The sequence below is a fragment of the Labeo rohita genome, chromosome 16, assembly GCF_022985175.1.
Source record: "Labeo rohita strain BAU-BD-2019 chromosome 16, IGBB_LRoh.1.0, whole genome shotgun sequence".
NCBI classification, from domain to species: Eukaryota; Metazoa; Chordata; class Actinopteri; order Cypriniformes; family Cyprinidae; genus Labeo; species Labeo rohita.
The window spans coordinates 13878427-13891951 of record NC_066884.1 but is presented as its reverse complement, the minus strand read 5'-3'; the positions used below and the strand labels follow the sequence as shown (position 1 = coordinate 13891951).

Here is a 13525-nt window from a genome sequence, read left to right as displayed (position 1 = left end):
TGACAGAACCTTCATTTTTGGGTGAACAAATTTAATTTAAAGCGACAGTTCGCCCAAAACTGAAAATTCAGTCAAAATATGCCACTAAAAGATATTTTAAAATATATATATATATACATATACAAACACATACTGTATATCAAACATCTGATACATTACAGTGTTCTCACAACGCGTCCTCAATTGGCCATTTTGGCAGCACTAAACGTAAACAATGCCACTGAACTGAATGAAACTTGCATATTTTGCTGATTATTGCTGCTGAAAATGGTCAGTTATTGTTACGTTTTGAGCTGTACTAATCGGTCAGACCAGGAAAAACATTTGGGCCCGGTTTCATAGACGGGCTTAGCCTTAGCCTTATTTAATTTAATTTATTTTTTATACACGTGCAGCAAAAAAAAAACATTACTGATGTGCGTCTTGAGACAAAACAAAGGGACTGATATATTTTAAGATCAGTCAGTGCAAGTTTCTTTGGGTTAAAATAGCTTAGACTTACCTCTTAGTCTAGGAGGCCTAAGCCTGGTCTGTGAAACCGGGGGGGGTTGGAGTACTATAAACTGCCAAAAGTTATAACAAATCAAGGAGAAGAGTTCAAAAAAACTGAGGAACAAAAGGCGTTTGTGGATGGCCAAACTGATCCAGGATTTCCAGAACAAGAATCTTGACAACATTTGTGTTTGTTCTTATCATTTCCAGTCAGGTAGGTGAAATATTAGGCTAACATCTAACATCTGCACGTACCTTTACCACCTATTAGCCCAACTTAGGTTTGTCAAAATATTGCACCCTTTCCTGCTTACTAAGTGCTTCTCTATATAATTTAGCAACTTCCACACATTTCCGTGGTTTAGACAGCATAAATTAGCAGAAAAACATTTTATAGTACATCAATAATGCAATCAATGGTGTTGTTTACATCCGAGTATCTCCAATATGGCCGTCCATCTGGGTAACTGACCAAACCGTGACGTAAGTGCAAACCCTCTATACCAGACCTGTATAGTTTTTGATTTAATGCCTCCACTAGAAATTTAAGTGACCTGTAGCTGTCCGTATGCAGTGTATTTGGGATAATATGAAGTGTTTTAATGAATTAAAAACTAAATATAGTCTAGTCAGCTTTTATAACATCTTGTGCACCACCTACAGAACTTTCACATTTGGTGTTTAATGACTAAATGTGTTTTATATGGTTAAACAAATATCAATTTAAGTAGGAAATATTGCCATAAAATGTTGTTAATATGAATGGAAACCCAAAGTGAACATTTTTAAAACCAATAAACTGTTAACTTACCACTATGGGAGTCCAATGTTTTCGTTGAGCTCAGGGGCAGGGGCAGGTGCAGTGACACTTCCACACATTTCCTAGGCCTACATTCTGGCAGCCTACACAGCAATGTGACAATAACTTTAATCTCTAGGTCAGCTTGAGTATATTTATGGTTTTCACTTTATACATGTGAGTCAGGCAGCCCCACATTGATTCCACAAACACAAAGGCGCTTCCAAATGGATGGAATACTGCAATTGCGAGTTATTTCGTCGATTACAGGTCGAAATGTATCACAAACGAGCCCAGCGCGGCTCCCAAGGGAAAAAGGAAAATTAATTAAACGCGACTGTACTTCGTGCTCACACTTGTCATCTTATATCTCGGGCTTTTCACCACCCTCGCTGCACACATAGCGAGAAGCCTGTTCCAATTAACAAAGAAGTTGTCAGGCCCTTCATTCTCGCTTGGTTTCTGCGCGTGGTACCCGCGCGCGAAACAACAGGCTGTCGGGAAACCTGCGCGCACCATTGCCTCTCAGGCGAAAACCTGTGCTTATCTCTTCACACAGGTTTCACCATGTACAGACACGTCCGGGAATATTAATCTTACATTAAAACGACTAAATAACCGAGGTCATTTGTGAGAGTGCGAAAGTAGCAGCGCCAAATTGTTTTACAGTTTTAAAGACTGGTGTTTTCTTAAAGTTAACCGTGGGAATGAGTTGATGTTAGCGGAATGAAGCTCACATAAGATAATTTTAATAAATCAAAAGTTAATTATTTGTTAAAATATTCCTGTGTACATAATATTAACATATAATATATATATATATATATATATATATAAAAACAGAAAGAGAGAGAAATAACTTGCATATGCACGTCTAGCACATCACACTAGAAAGGGCTAATGTAAATAATGTTCTTTTATATCATTTATATTTTATGTTTACTGTATCTCATTTACGGCTACATACGACACAAACTGATATGAAAAATTAATTTCAGTTTAAATGATTTTATGAATACGCGAAGAAAAATAGTCCTTAACGTTCAATCTCTCTGGTTGTAGCCTTATCCAGTTTTATTCTCAATAAAACATAATTAATTTAATACTAAAATGAACTGGTCCAATGGTCCAAGACCATTTTTACAACGGTATTAACCGTTTTATTCTCTGCGTTGATAAAAATAGAGAAAATAGAGAAATTCGCGGAGTAGTACTAGAGACATGAAAGTAGACCCGGTTTGACAACAGTGAAATAATATAATATATATATAGTTTAGCGGTCTTTTTTGATCGAAAATGTATTCCAGGGAATTGTGTTATTATACATTAAATGTATCAGCAGGCCACAAAATTATACAAGGAACTTGCACATAAATATTCACAGAGAGAAAGATTCATTGATCTTGCATATAAGCTGCAATTTATAGTCTATATACGGTATTTAAAAGACATGATGAATTAACTGATTCGACTGACTATACATTGCTTACGTATTTTGCCTCGTTTTCAAATGCATCTGTCAACTCTGTATGCTGGGAAAATTGTCAGCCCATGCCCTCTACTGGTGAAAAAATAAATCAAATTTTGTGGTATATGTACGTCCATCACATCTGAAGTGAAAGATGCGGATATGCATTTTCAAAAATATTCGGCATTTTCCATTTTAGTGACATAAACAGGAAAACGTGTTTATTTGTCGCCTGTACAGTTCCACTAGCCTAGGGAAATTTAGGATTTTCTACTACTATCAATCCTACTACTAATAATCTGCCATAAATAGAATTTTGAGGGAAAAATGACACATTCACAAATTAAAACAAAGCACCCTTAACATACATTTACAATGCAATAAATAATCTTTCAATATAAAATTAACATAAAAACAAGCCAGTGTGTGAAAAACATGACACAATTAGGCAGCCAAACTGCTGAGGTGGAAGTAACAAGGTCAGTGCCATATGAAGCAAGTCCCAAACAAGGTCAAACAATGTCAGATTAGCAGCAGCAGCAATAGCCAGTCATCTCGCTCAGGGACCAGAATGATAATTCATAGTTTGAGAAAGAGAAAACTGATGTAATGGGAAATATACAAGGCAAAGACTTTGCATCATGTGCTTTATAGAAGAATGCAAAAGCACCTTCCTGCCCAGGCAGAATCTTTATTGCTGCACTGGAATCACTGACAAAGCCGATTGCACAACAGTTTGTATATTATTGTATTGAATAGTATTGAAACGCATGGTCTCAACAAGCTATGTTGGCACTGAAACACTAATATTGACAAGTATTTGAACACACCAGTTGGTATTTTGCCTCTGGCTGGCTTATTAGGCCATTAAAGATGTAACAGAGAAACAGAGAGAGAGAGAGAGACGGAGCATTGGGGTTAGATTCCAGTCATTGCCGCCAGGCACGCTTTAGGTCAGACGCGGTCCTTGTCTGTCTGTGGTCTGGTCGGAGAATTGATCCCACTCTGGGAGCTGGGCGGCAAACAGATCCCTGCATCTCTGCCCGTCTGGTCAGTGACCTCACTCTTAAAAGCTGCCAGCCACTTCATCATGATGTCCAGTACACACCAGACAATCCCAAAATGCCCTTGAAGGATTTCTGCATGACGGCAACTTTTTGTCCCGAGCAATATTGATTTATCTTGTGTGTAACAATGGCGATGCACTCACACAAGTTGAGTGAAAACATGCTCACGTGCCTCAATACAATCTGTACAGTACAAAGCAGCCATTGCTGGTATTATGAATTTTCCTTCAAAACCTGTTGATAACACAATTTAACATTCACAAGAAAATAAATTATCACATTTTCAAATACAAACAAGCTTAAAACCACAAAACAGAGTCATATTATAGTACAAGGCCACAATGAGCTCTACATCTGTGCCCCGAACACAGTTATTATTATTATTGTATTTTCTCCAGTGATGAATACTGCGGGCCACAAATGAATGCAGTCTGAAACTGCAAATTGTTTCCCTTCAAAACATTAATTCGATTTCAATTAAAGGCAGACATGCCTTTTCAATTCCACAATTTGAATTGTATAATTGCAATTCAAATTTGAAATGAAAGGAAATAGAAATTTAAATCATCATTTATATCATCATTGCAAATCAAGATGCCACGCAAAAAAAAATTAATGTAATTTTTAGATAGGAAAATAAAGTTTGTAAAGACAAACTTTATATGTTGGCTTGATAAAGCCTTTTTAAAAACTAAACAGTAGAGGGAGCCAAAATACCACATTAAACGATAAATAACAGCACAACATTTACAACATAGGCCTACTGTAAAAGGTGCAAAACATGCATACATGCACATATAAAACATCCCATGCCTCTTTTATGAACTCCCAACTGAAAACAAGAAACAGGAATCTTTCTCCAAAACAATTGTGCTTTGCCTATGATCAACCAAGGCTTGTGCATTGGTTTATCCATTTACAGTGTTATGTGTGTTTCAGTGTGAATTCAATCTAAAAACTTGAGCGGGGGGCTTGGATTTCCCGTTCCACACTCGGCATGCTGGGTGTATCCCGGCAGACCAGCCTGTGGCGGAAGTGTCCGCTCAGCAGAATGTAGATGAAGGGGTTTATGCTGCTGGCGGCGTAGCTCAAGCACACAGACAGGTAGTAGCAGGTGTGGTATGCTAATGAGGGGCTAGGTACGCTCAGGTTAACCAGCTGCAGGACGTGGTACGGCCCGACACTGACCAGGAAAACCGCTACGAGAACCAGGACCATTTTTGTGAGGCGGACCACGCGCTCCCGAGGCAAGCTGGTGTTATACCTGAGAGAAAGTGGGGAATGTAGGATTTGGTCATGCAGTATGTAGTCTAAATATTGCATCTAAAATTAGGGTAGTTACACATTTAATATATACAGTTGAAGTCAAAAGTTTACATACACCTTGCAGAATCTGCAAAATGTTAAAACACTTAAAAGTTCAAATACTCACTGATGCTCCAGAAGGAAATACACAGTTTTTCTCTTGAGTTACTGTCATATTTTATTACCATTTTCTAAACTAAATTGAATAAACTGTAATAATGTGAGGATTATTTAAGGTGTCTGACTAAATTTTGGCATGACTGTAAGTGCTTTTATATAATTTTAGCTTCATCTTTCTGCTTTAAACTCCCTCCAAAATTACTGCATTTTTTTTTTTAATCTAAGATATTTTTAATACAAATGACTTTGAATTCATGGTTTAGCCCATTAAACTAAATCAGTATATGCTGTCAGTTTTAAACTAAACATTTCTACTGTATAAGCAGGATAATTCTCAAAAGGGATGTTACATTTGACAGCTTCATACAAGAAATTCTCTTTGCAGTAGATATTCTCTTTATGGCTGGTGAATGAAATATTAATGAACAAAGCCAGCGTAGACCTAACTAGAAAAGTCAAGCCAGTCAAAAGAATTCACAAGCAATTAAATTTGCAGATTAACTTGCTGTAATGAAGGTAAAGTCACCTGTGAGCCTTTTTGTTCTTGCGATACATTCTCCAGGAGTAGCAGAGAATCAGTATATAGCAGATGAGAATGAGAGGTAATGGCAGGAAGAAGGAGGTCACAGTCTGGTAGAGTGTATACCTACAGATATATGAAGACACACGTTATCATTCATGAGTGAGAAGAGCTTTAAACCCTTGTCATCTCCCTCTCCACTTATTTTAATTAAACAAGAAGGATGGGGCTGCAGACTTCTGTACAGATTGTGTTGCTTTTAAGTGCCTATAAACCTATGTGCCACTATGCTGAATACAGCAAATAATAGAAAATAACTTAGAATATAGAAAATAGAATAGAAATAATAACTTTTTTTTCTTTTTTACTGTACTCTGCCAGGGAAAAAAAGAATCTATATAACTTTTCAGGCTTTGTAGCAGTTCTCAAACAAAATGCTGAAAATGGTACGTCAAAAACAGCAATTTGTTTGTGAGCCGTTTTCTTTTTCTTTTCAGTAGATGATTGTGTAACAATAGAGTAACAAAAGCACAGAATCCAGACTTCAAAGCAGAACTATGTCAATAAAAAATAAACAGGAGGTGAGAGATGGAAGGATAATCAGACCTGTGCAGCAGGTTATAGCACACAAGTAAAGCAGAACCAATTACCAGAGCACTTCTTTGGGAGAGACCAGGTTCAGCGAACAGCTCTCTAGCCCGTCCCTGAAGCGGATCACTTTGGCATGAACCCAGGCAGGCAGAACCATGATGAAAGAGGCTGCCCACACAAACAGGTTAATACGGATCGTCCTGGATCTGGTCCTGAGACTCAGCAGGCGAAATGGATGAACAAGGGCCAGGTATCTGAAGTACATAAATGAAAAACAATGTAGATTTTACTACCCATATATGTATGTTCAGACAAATATATGTTGTTTATCACTTAATTAGTTGTCTGATATGAGAAGCAAAATTTTCCAATTTAAATGGCACCTATTATGCCTCTTTTAACAAGATGTAATATTGGTCTTGGGTGTCCCCATAATGTGTCTGTGAAGTTTCAGCTCAAAAAACCACACAGATTATTTATACAACATTTGGAAAATGTCATTTTTGGGGCATGTCTAAAAAACAGCTATTTTGGTGTGTGATATCACTTGTATCACTTGAAGCGACCCCAGTAAGGTATATTTAGCTCCTGGAATGCTAATTTGACCAGGGGAACCCTGCCAAAAAAAGGTATTTTACCTCCAGGAATGCGATTTGTAACAGGGAACCACCCTCAAAACATGTATCAATATACTGATAATCATGGGCGATATCTGACTCTTGAGTCAAAAAAATTGGGGGAAAAAAGCAAAAGAAAAAATCTTTTTCGGATAAGCATCGAATCAATGCTCTACCTTACTGCCACGCACCAAAGCAGTCAATACAGCGTAGTCAAGAGTAACTTAAAGAGGTTGCCAGCGTTTACTAAACTGTGGACGAATCTGGCGATGCTTCCCGTTTTAAGTGTCAGTTGATGGCCTTTCAGTTTTAACCAGAAATGTGCACGCTGCTTTCCAGATTTTCCGTGTCTTTTTCCCGTTTCACTTGAAATGTATGCATTTTGATTCGTTTTTACTGAAGGTGAAACACTTGATGGCAATGAAATTAGGCTACTGGCTGATACTGTAACCTGTGGGACGTCAGGAAAGAACCACAGGAGGCAGGTCACCATCAACTTGTGTATTATTACTTAAGGAACTGGTGCAACAGCGACAGATAACACACTGTGTTCTTCCAGCATATATCCATGAGTGCAGAGGCAGGGAAAGGCAGGTCTTAAAGGGACCAACACCCAGACCGTTACAATATGCCCCGGTAGAGGCCTGCATTTCAGCCCAAGACTGACGGGCCTCGACGTTTTTACGCCCCTACGGCGCTGAGTTTAGGCTCTTACGGCATACTACAGAGTTCCCTTAGGCATTTGCACATGTGCACTATTCAAAAACGGCATTTGCAGAGGACGCGCAAAAATACATCGAATAAATGCATTTATATTTAGATAGAATGGAAGATATAGATTGCACTGCATGCTAGCTTGCTTACGGTGCCCAAAAGCATAATTCATTGAACCCGTATGTCTTACTAACAAGGAACTATGCTTCTAACCACAGGTCGAGAGCTGTAGTTCCAACCACCTATGTTTGTGACGCTGTTTGCGAATGTTCGTTTTAACTATTGTTTCGGGAAACACCAAATCGTTGAACTATGTTGGTAACGACGGAACTTGCGACCATAGCTGGCTAACGATGCTTTTGGGAAATGCACCCCCTGTTGAGACGCCAGAAAGCGTGTCATGTTTTGTTTTTTCTTTTGTAGAAGCACCATTTTGTTTATATTGTGAGTGCACACAAATAAAAGTAGACCATTTACAGTTCCGAATGATGTATTATTTTTACTTTTATCAGCAAAAATGACGAAATATTTTAAATTGTTTCCACTCAAAAAAGTGATAGCGCTGATATTTTATATCTACAGATTTTATTTTAGGCAATTCGTGATGATTTGAGAAGGCAAAATTTTTCAAACAGACCATGACCAGTCTTCCTCTGGCTGCTTTGCCGTTACTTCAAAAAACAAAAAGTTATATTTTTAACGAAAAAAAAAGCTTCAAAACGTTTTTTTTTAAAATTATCTTGATTTTAAAAATCCTGTAGTGTGAGCCCATCTTAAGGACTGTCAGTCAGCGGCCGTGGGCGGGGCCTAAACAATGTGACATCACACTGCTTTGAGAACAGTGTTGCCAAGTCTGCGGTTTTCCCGTTGAATTGGGTTATTTTCATATTAATGCCACGGGTTGTTTTTCCTGTCCACAGGTTGAAGCGACCCCAATAACATAATATTTAGCCTATGGAATGCAAATTTTACCAGAGGAACCCCACCAAAAAACGTGTATTTTACCCCCTGGAACGCAATTTTTACCGGGGACCCCCCTCAAAACCACATGCCTTTTTGGTTAAAAAATAAGGAGTGGGTGTTTTTTTGCTATTGTAGGGTGCATGTGTTCACATACTGCCAACACTCATTTATGTCCAAACACCGTGTAAAAGTGGATTTTGCATTATAGGTGCCCTTTAAAAACATTTCTCATTTCACTATTTTTCTCCTGGTGAAGACACGATCTGGCATTTACTGTAAAGGACAGGCAATCTTGTTGTTTAAAGAAAAAGCAACTGGGAATGAGCTCTGTGTTAAATCATCTTGAGCCGAGATGTGCTTTGGCATTAGTTAATTAAGATAATCTTCTCAAACCCAGCAAATAACCCACTTTAAAACAGGAAAGGAGGAAACAGTATACTGCAAACGCTGCATTGTGGACAGCCAACCTCTAAAACTGTCCAAATAACACACTTTGCATCCCTGGTCTATGTCTATCATCTCATAAAATCTAATCATTCTAACCATTACATATACTGTATTATGTAACAATATATGACTATGATACATTGTGCAAAACCTATGCGTGAAGAATTTTACAAAAACACTAGACTTTATTAAATTATAAACTTGTTATCAACATTATGAATATTTAATTCCTTATTTATATTCCTTTTGAAACAGTTTGAGGCAGCTATTTTTCATCTTATTGCAATTATTAATTCATTTAAATTTCCTTGTTTTTATTTCATGTTGTTATTTCTTCATTTTTTATTTTGCTTTTCTAATTTTACAGAACTTTGGGTCTAAGAGTTTTTCTTAATTGTGCTGCATAAATAAGTTTACCTGCATGATCTATAATTGTGGTAAGAGTGGCCTCTAGTGGTGAGATTTTAGTGTCGCAGCTCTAAATGAGACACTGACGCACTTGGTTTGGACTTTGTGCTGCATAAAAACAACATTACTGCACAACATTATTTCCACAATCCGAAAACTACATACAATTCACAATGAGAAGCTTCATCAAAACCGAATAAACTTTTATCAAATACCATTCTAGCTCTAACAATTCAGTGATTGAAAACTCAATCATTAATTTAATTGAGAATTATAAGTAATTCTTAGAGAATTTTTAAAAAATCTGTGATCAAATGCATGCACAAACTTCGAAGTATTCACTATAAAATAATCTATTAAAGATTTACACCATTTATAACAATATTATTTCAAAACAAAAACAAAACGTCTGATGAAAATGGTGACGCATTAAGTACCACTAAAATATTTACTATTTTCTGTTGTAATACATGTACCACTCTCTCAAATAAATATATTTATTTATATATTATATAAATAAATAAATAAATAAATAAATGTATTTACATATTTTAATAAACATTAAGCTATTTTCTTATAACATCAAAACAGATCATTTTGGGGAGAGAAAAATTAATTATTTATTTATGAAATTATATTAATTTTTTTATTAATTCATTTAAGTATGTATCATTAATTGATTTTAAACAACTGCATTTTTATTTCCCTTTCCTTGCTGATGTAATAATTAATGTATCATAGGGTTAAGGACAAAATATCCTAATTCATGATGAAAGCAACATACACTGCCATTGTAAAAAAAAAAAAAAAAAAAAAAAAAAAAAAGTAAGAAATCAGAATCCTGTCTCAAAACTTTATAGTTACACAGTTACATAACTTTATAACAACTTCTCCTTAAAACAGTTTGCCGCAGATTCATCAGTCTCCTTTCATAGCAGAGAATTCATAGCATGAGCTGTTATTTTCAAGGAGATTAAATTTAAATCTAACATTAATGATTCATAGAGGTCACTTTTCACTGAATATTTTTAAAATCATGCATAAGGACACTCAGAATCAAATAATGAGTCACAACCATTTCTTATCACATTAGGTCAATAGAAATGCACTTTTGATTTTGTGTCCATCACTGCAGTAGAGACAAAAACATTTTGATTAAGGTAAAAATTTAGATTTGATTTAAAATGATCTGTTTTTCCAAATAAAAATGACTCTTTAAATGAAAAATGGATCACTTGTATTGCTATATTTGCTGAAAACCCAGATCTTAATTATGATCTGGAAATCTATTTTTTTTCTTTCCAGCATAATTTGATCCACACAGCATCAATCCTTCACTGATCACACACCTGTCCAGACTCATAGCGGTCATGACTGCAGCGCACGCCACCTGGTTGCAGTTATCAAGAGAGGTGATGATGGTGCAGAGGGTGCTGCCGAACACCCAGTGCCCTCCACGCGCCCACTGGTGAATCAGGAACGGCATGACCGTCACGTGGACCAGGTCGGCCACAGCCAGATTCCCCACATACACATCTGGCACTGTCTTCTTGGCAGACCTGCAAAAAAGACAAGAAAGAACCTGTTGTGATCTGTGGTCCTTTGATGAGACACTGCTAAAGAAACAACAAATGTGTGAAAATTCAAATGGCAAGTTGCAAGAAGCAATAAACAAGGTTACATAACCTCCAGTGATTGACAGCTCCAGTGCGGTTGGGTCATGGCTAATTCCTAAATGAATCCATCCACTGGAGCAGTGAAAATCCTCGGAGGAATCCCTCCACAGCTAATTAAAGAGGTTACTTACATCAGCCATTTTCAGTGCCATGGTCCACAGCTCACATCTCTGTTCACATCAGCCCTTAGTATTGTTTTGGTGTGGCCCTTATGCGTCATATTTCAGAATATGGTATTATTTATGTATGTATGTATGCACGTATGTAGACTGTGTGTATTTATGTATATGTTTATGAATGTATGCATGAATGCATGTATGTAGAATATGTATAATATATAGAATATATATATATATATTCTTGTGAATTAAATCATTAAAACAATTGATTTGATATAATGGAAAAGAAATCAGACAAATAGGAAATAATATATCTTTAATTAGTGATTTGGCTAATATACATTTTGATTAACAAAAATAAATATTTTAATCTAATCTGATCTAATATTGCCATATTAGAAGAATCTTTACATGGAAAATGAATCAGATGTTAAATCTAAATGTATGCTTATTTTAATACAACTATTCAAATATTAAAGCTATCAAATCCAGTTACACCCTTTCAACCATGATTTCAAAAAGATGCTTGAATCTTCACAAACGTGCTTTATTATTTGCTATGATTACATTATAATTTGTTTTTCTTTGAAATTGGACATACTCGTTCTAACTACCTTTACACATTTATTCGTATATGTAGAAAGAGAAAATCTTTAACCACAGATATCTCACCATTCCAGGTGGATGTCATTATTTAAATGTATTATTATTATTATTATTATTTTAAATATACCAACAAATGCAAATGAAATTAAAAAAAAAGAGAACAGAGAGTTTTCCCCCCAACAACCTGTGAACTCACCTTAAAATCGTCACCAAAACAAGAATATTTCCAACAAGCCCGGTTGAGCACAAAAATCCAATAAATGCCGGGAGAATCTTGGTTTCTGTAACGTGAACGATATTATAATACTCATCTGCTGGATATCCTGCTAGTGTCTCATTAGCGCGCGTTCCATTGTCTAATTTGAGCGTAAAGTTCCAAACAACAGGTTCCAACTCCACCATGGCGCTCATCATTTGCATCGACTTGTCTGTCCATGGAAAGTCCTCGTGGGCTTCAGCATCCTCATCATACCACACAATGCGCGCTGGCGTCTCCACTCTCACCAGCGCGCGCGCACATGCAGCCCCCTTGTTACTAGTCCGTGACTCACTCCAACTCGATATTATTGACAGGTATTATTGACAAGGTTTTTACGAGATTTTATCGCACATTCGGTCCTTTTTCAAACTCCACTTTTAGCTTTATTGATTATTTGCACTTGGAAAGAGTGTGAAAAACAGTGAGGAAAAAAGTACGTAAAATCGTAAAACAAACTGTGTTATATTTAAATATATGTTAAAATGTGCTTTATTCCTGTGACGGCAACCGTTAGTGTAGTCTTCAGTGTCACAAGGTCCTTCAGAATTATTTTAATATGCTGATTTTCTGCTCAAGGAAACATTATTATCAATGTTGAAAAGGGTTGTTCTGCTTCATATTTTGCGTATATAGGGAATGTATATAAGGAAATGACGAGAAGAGTAACAACGTGCACTACAAAACAGTGTGTTCACAATTAAGATAACACATTAAAATAATATGGTAAGACACGCCAATTTGCAATATCAAGCAGCAAAGAGACTGAGACTGAAAGCCAGACCCATAAAATTTACAAATGGCCTATTTTACTGGAAAATATTTTTGAAAATTTGAAACTTGATAGTAAATGAATACACAAAGTTTCTTGAGCATCAAATCAATTCAGCTTTGACATCAGGAATAAATTGCATTTTAAAATATATTTATGAAATATAGTTCTTTTAAATTGTAATGATATTTGACAATATTATTGCTTTTACTGTATCTTTGCTCAAGTTGTTATAATAATATAATAATAATAAGTAGAGAAATGATGATTTAATCAGTGCTCCATTACACTGTAAAAAACAATTTGTTGATTCAACTTAAAATAATTTGTAACCTGGCTGCCTTAAAATTTTAAGTTCAACTCAAAAAAGTTTATTCAACTTGAAATGTTAAATTATACTAAGTGACAACTTAGATATTTGATTTAAATCAACTTAAAATTTTAAGGCAGCTGGGTTACTTACTCGTCTGTTAAGTTTAGCAAACACAAATATCTAAGTTGCTACTTAGCACAACTTAACATTTCAAGTTGACTAAACTTATTTTAGTTGACTTAACTTAAAATTTTAAGGCAGCAAGGTAACAA

At 35.9% G+C, this 13525-nt stretch overlaps 1 protein-coding gene across 1 annotated transcript; it reads right to left on the bottom strand.

Annotated features, from left to right (window-relative positions):
• Window positions 1-2892: 2892 nt before the first annotated feature.
• mchr2a (melanin concentrating hormone receptor 2a) lies at window positions 2893-12434 on the bottom strand. Its single transcript, XM_051131788.1, has 5 exons — window positions 12109-12434; window positions 10861-11070; window positions 6422-6616; window positions 5778-5897; window positions 2893-5090 (listed from the first exon to the last, which is right to left on the bottom strand). Exons 1-5 carry the CDS (start codon window positions 12330-12332, stop codon window positions 4778-4780), a joined length of 1062 nt encoding a protein of 353 aa, XP_050987745.1. The 5' UTR covers window positions 12333-12434; the 3' UTR covers window positions 2893-4777.
• Window positions 12435-13525: the final 1091 nt, after the last annotated feature.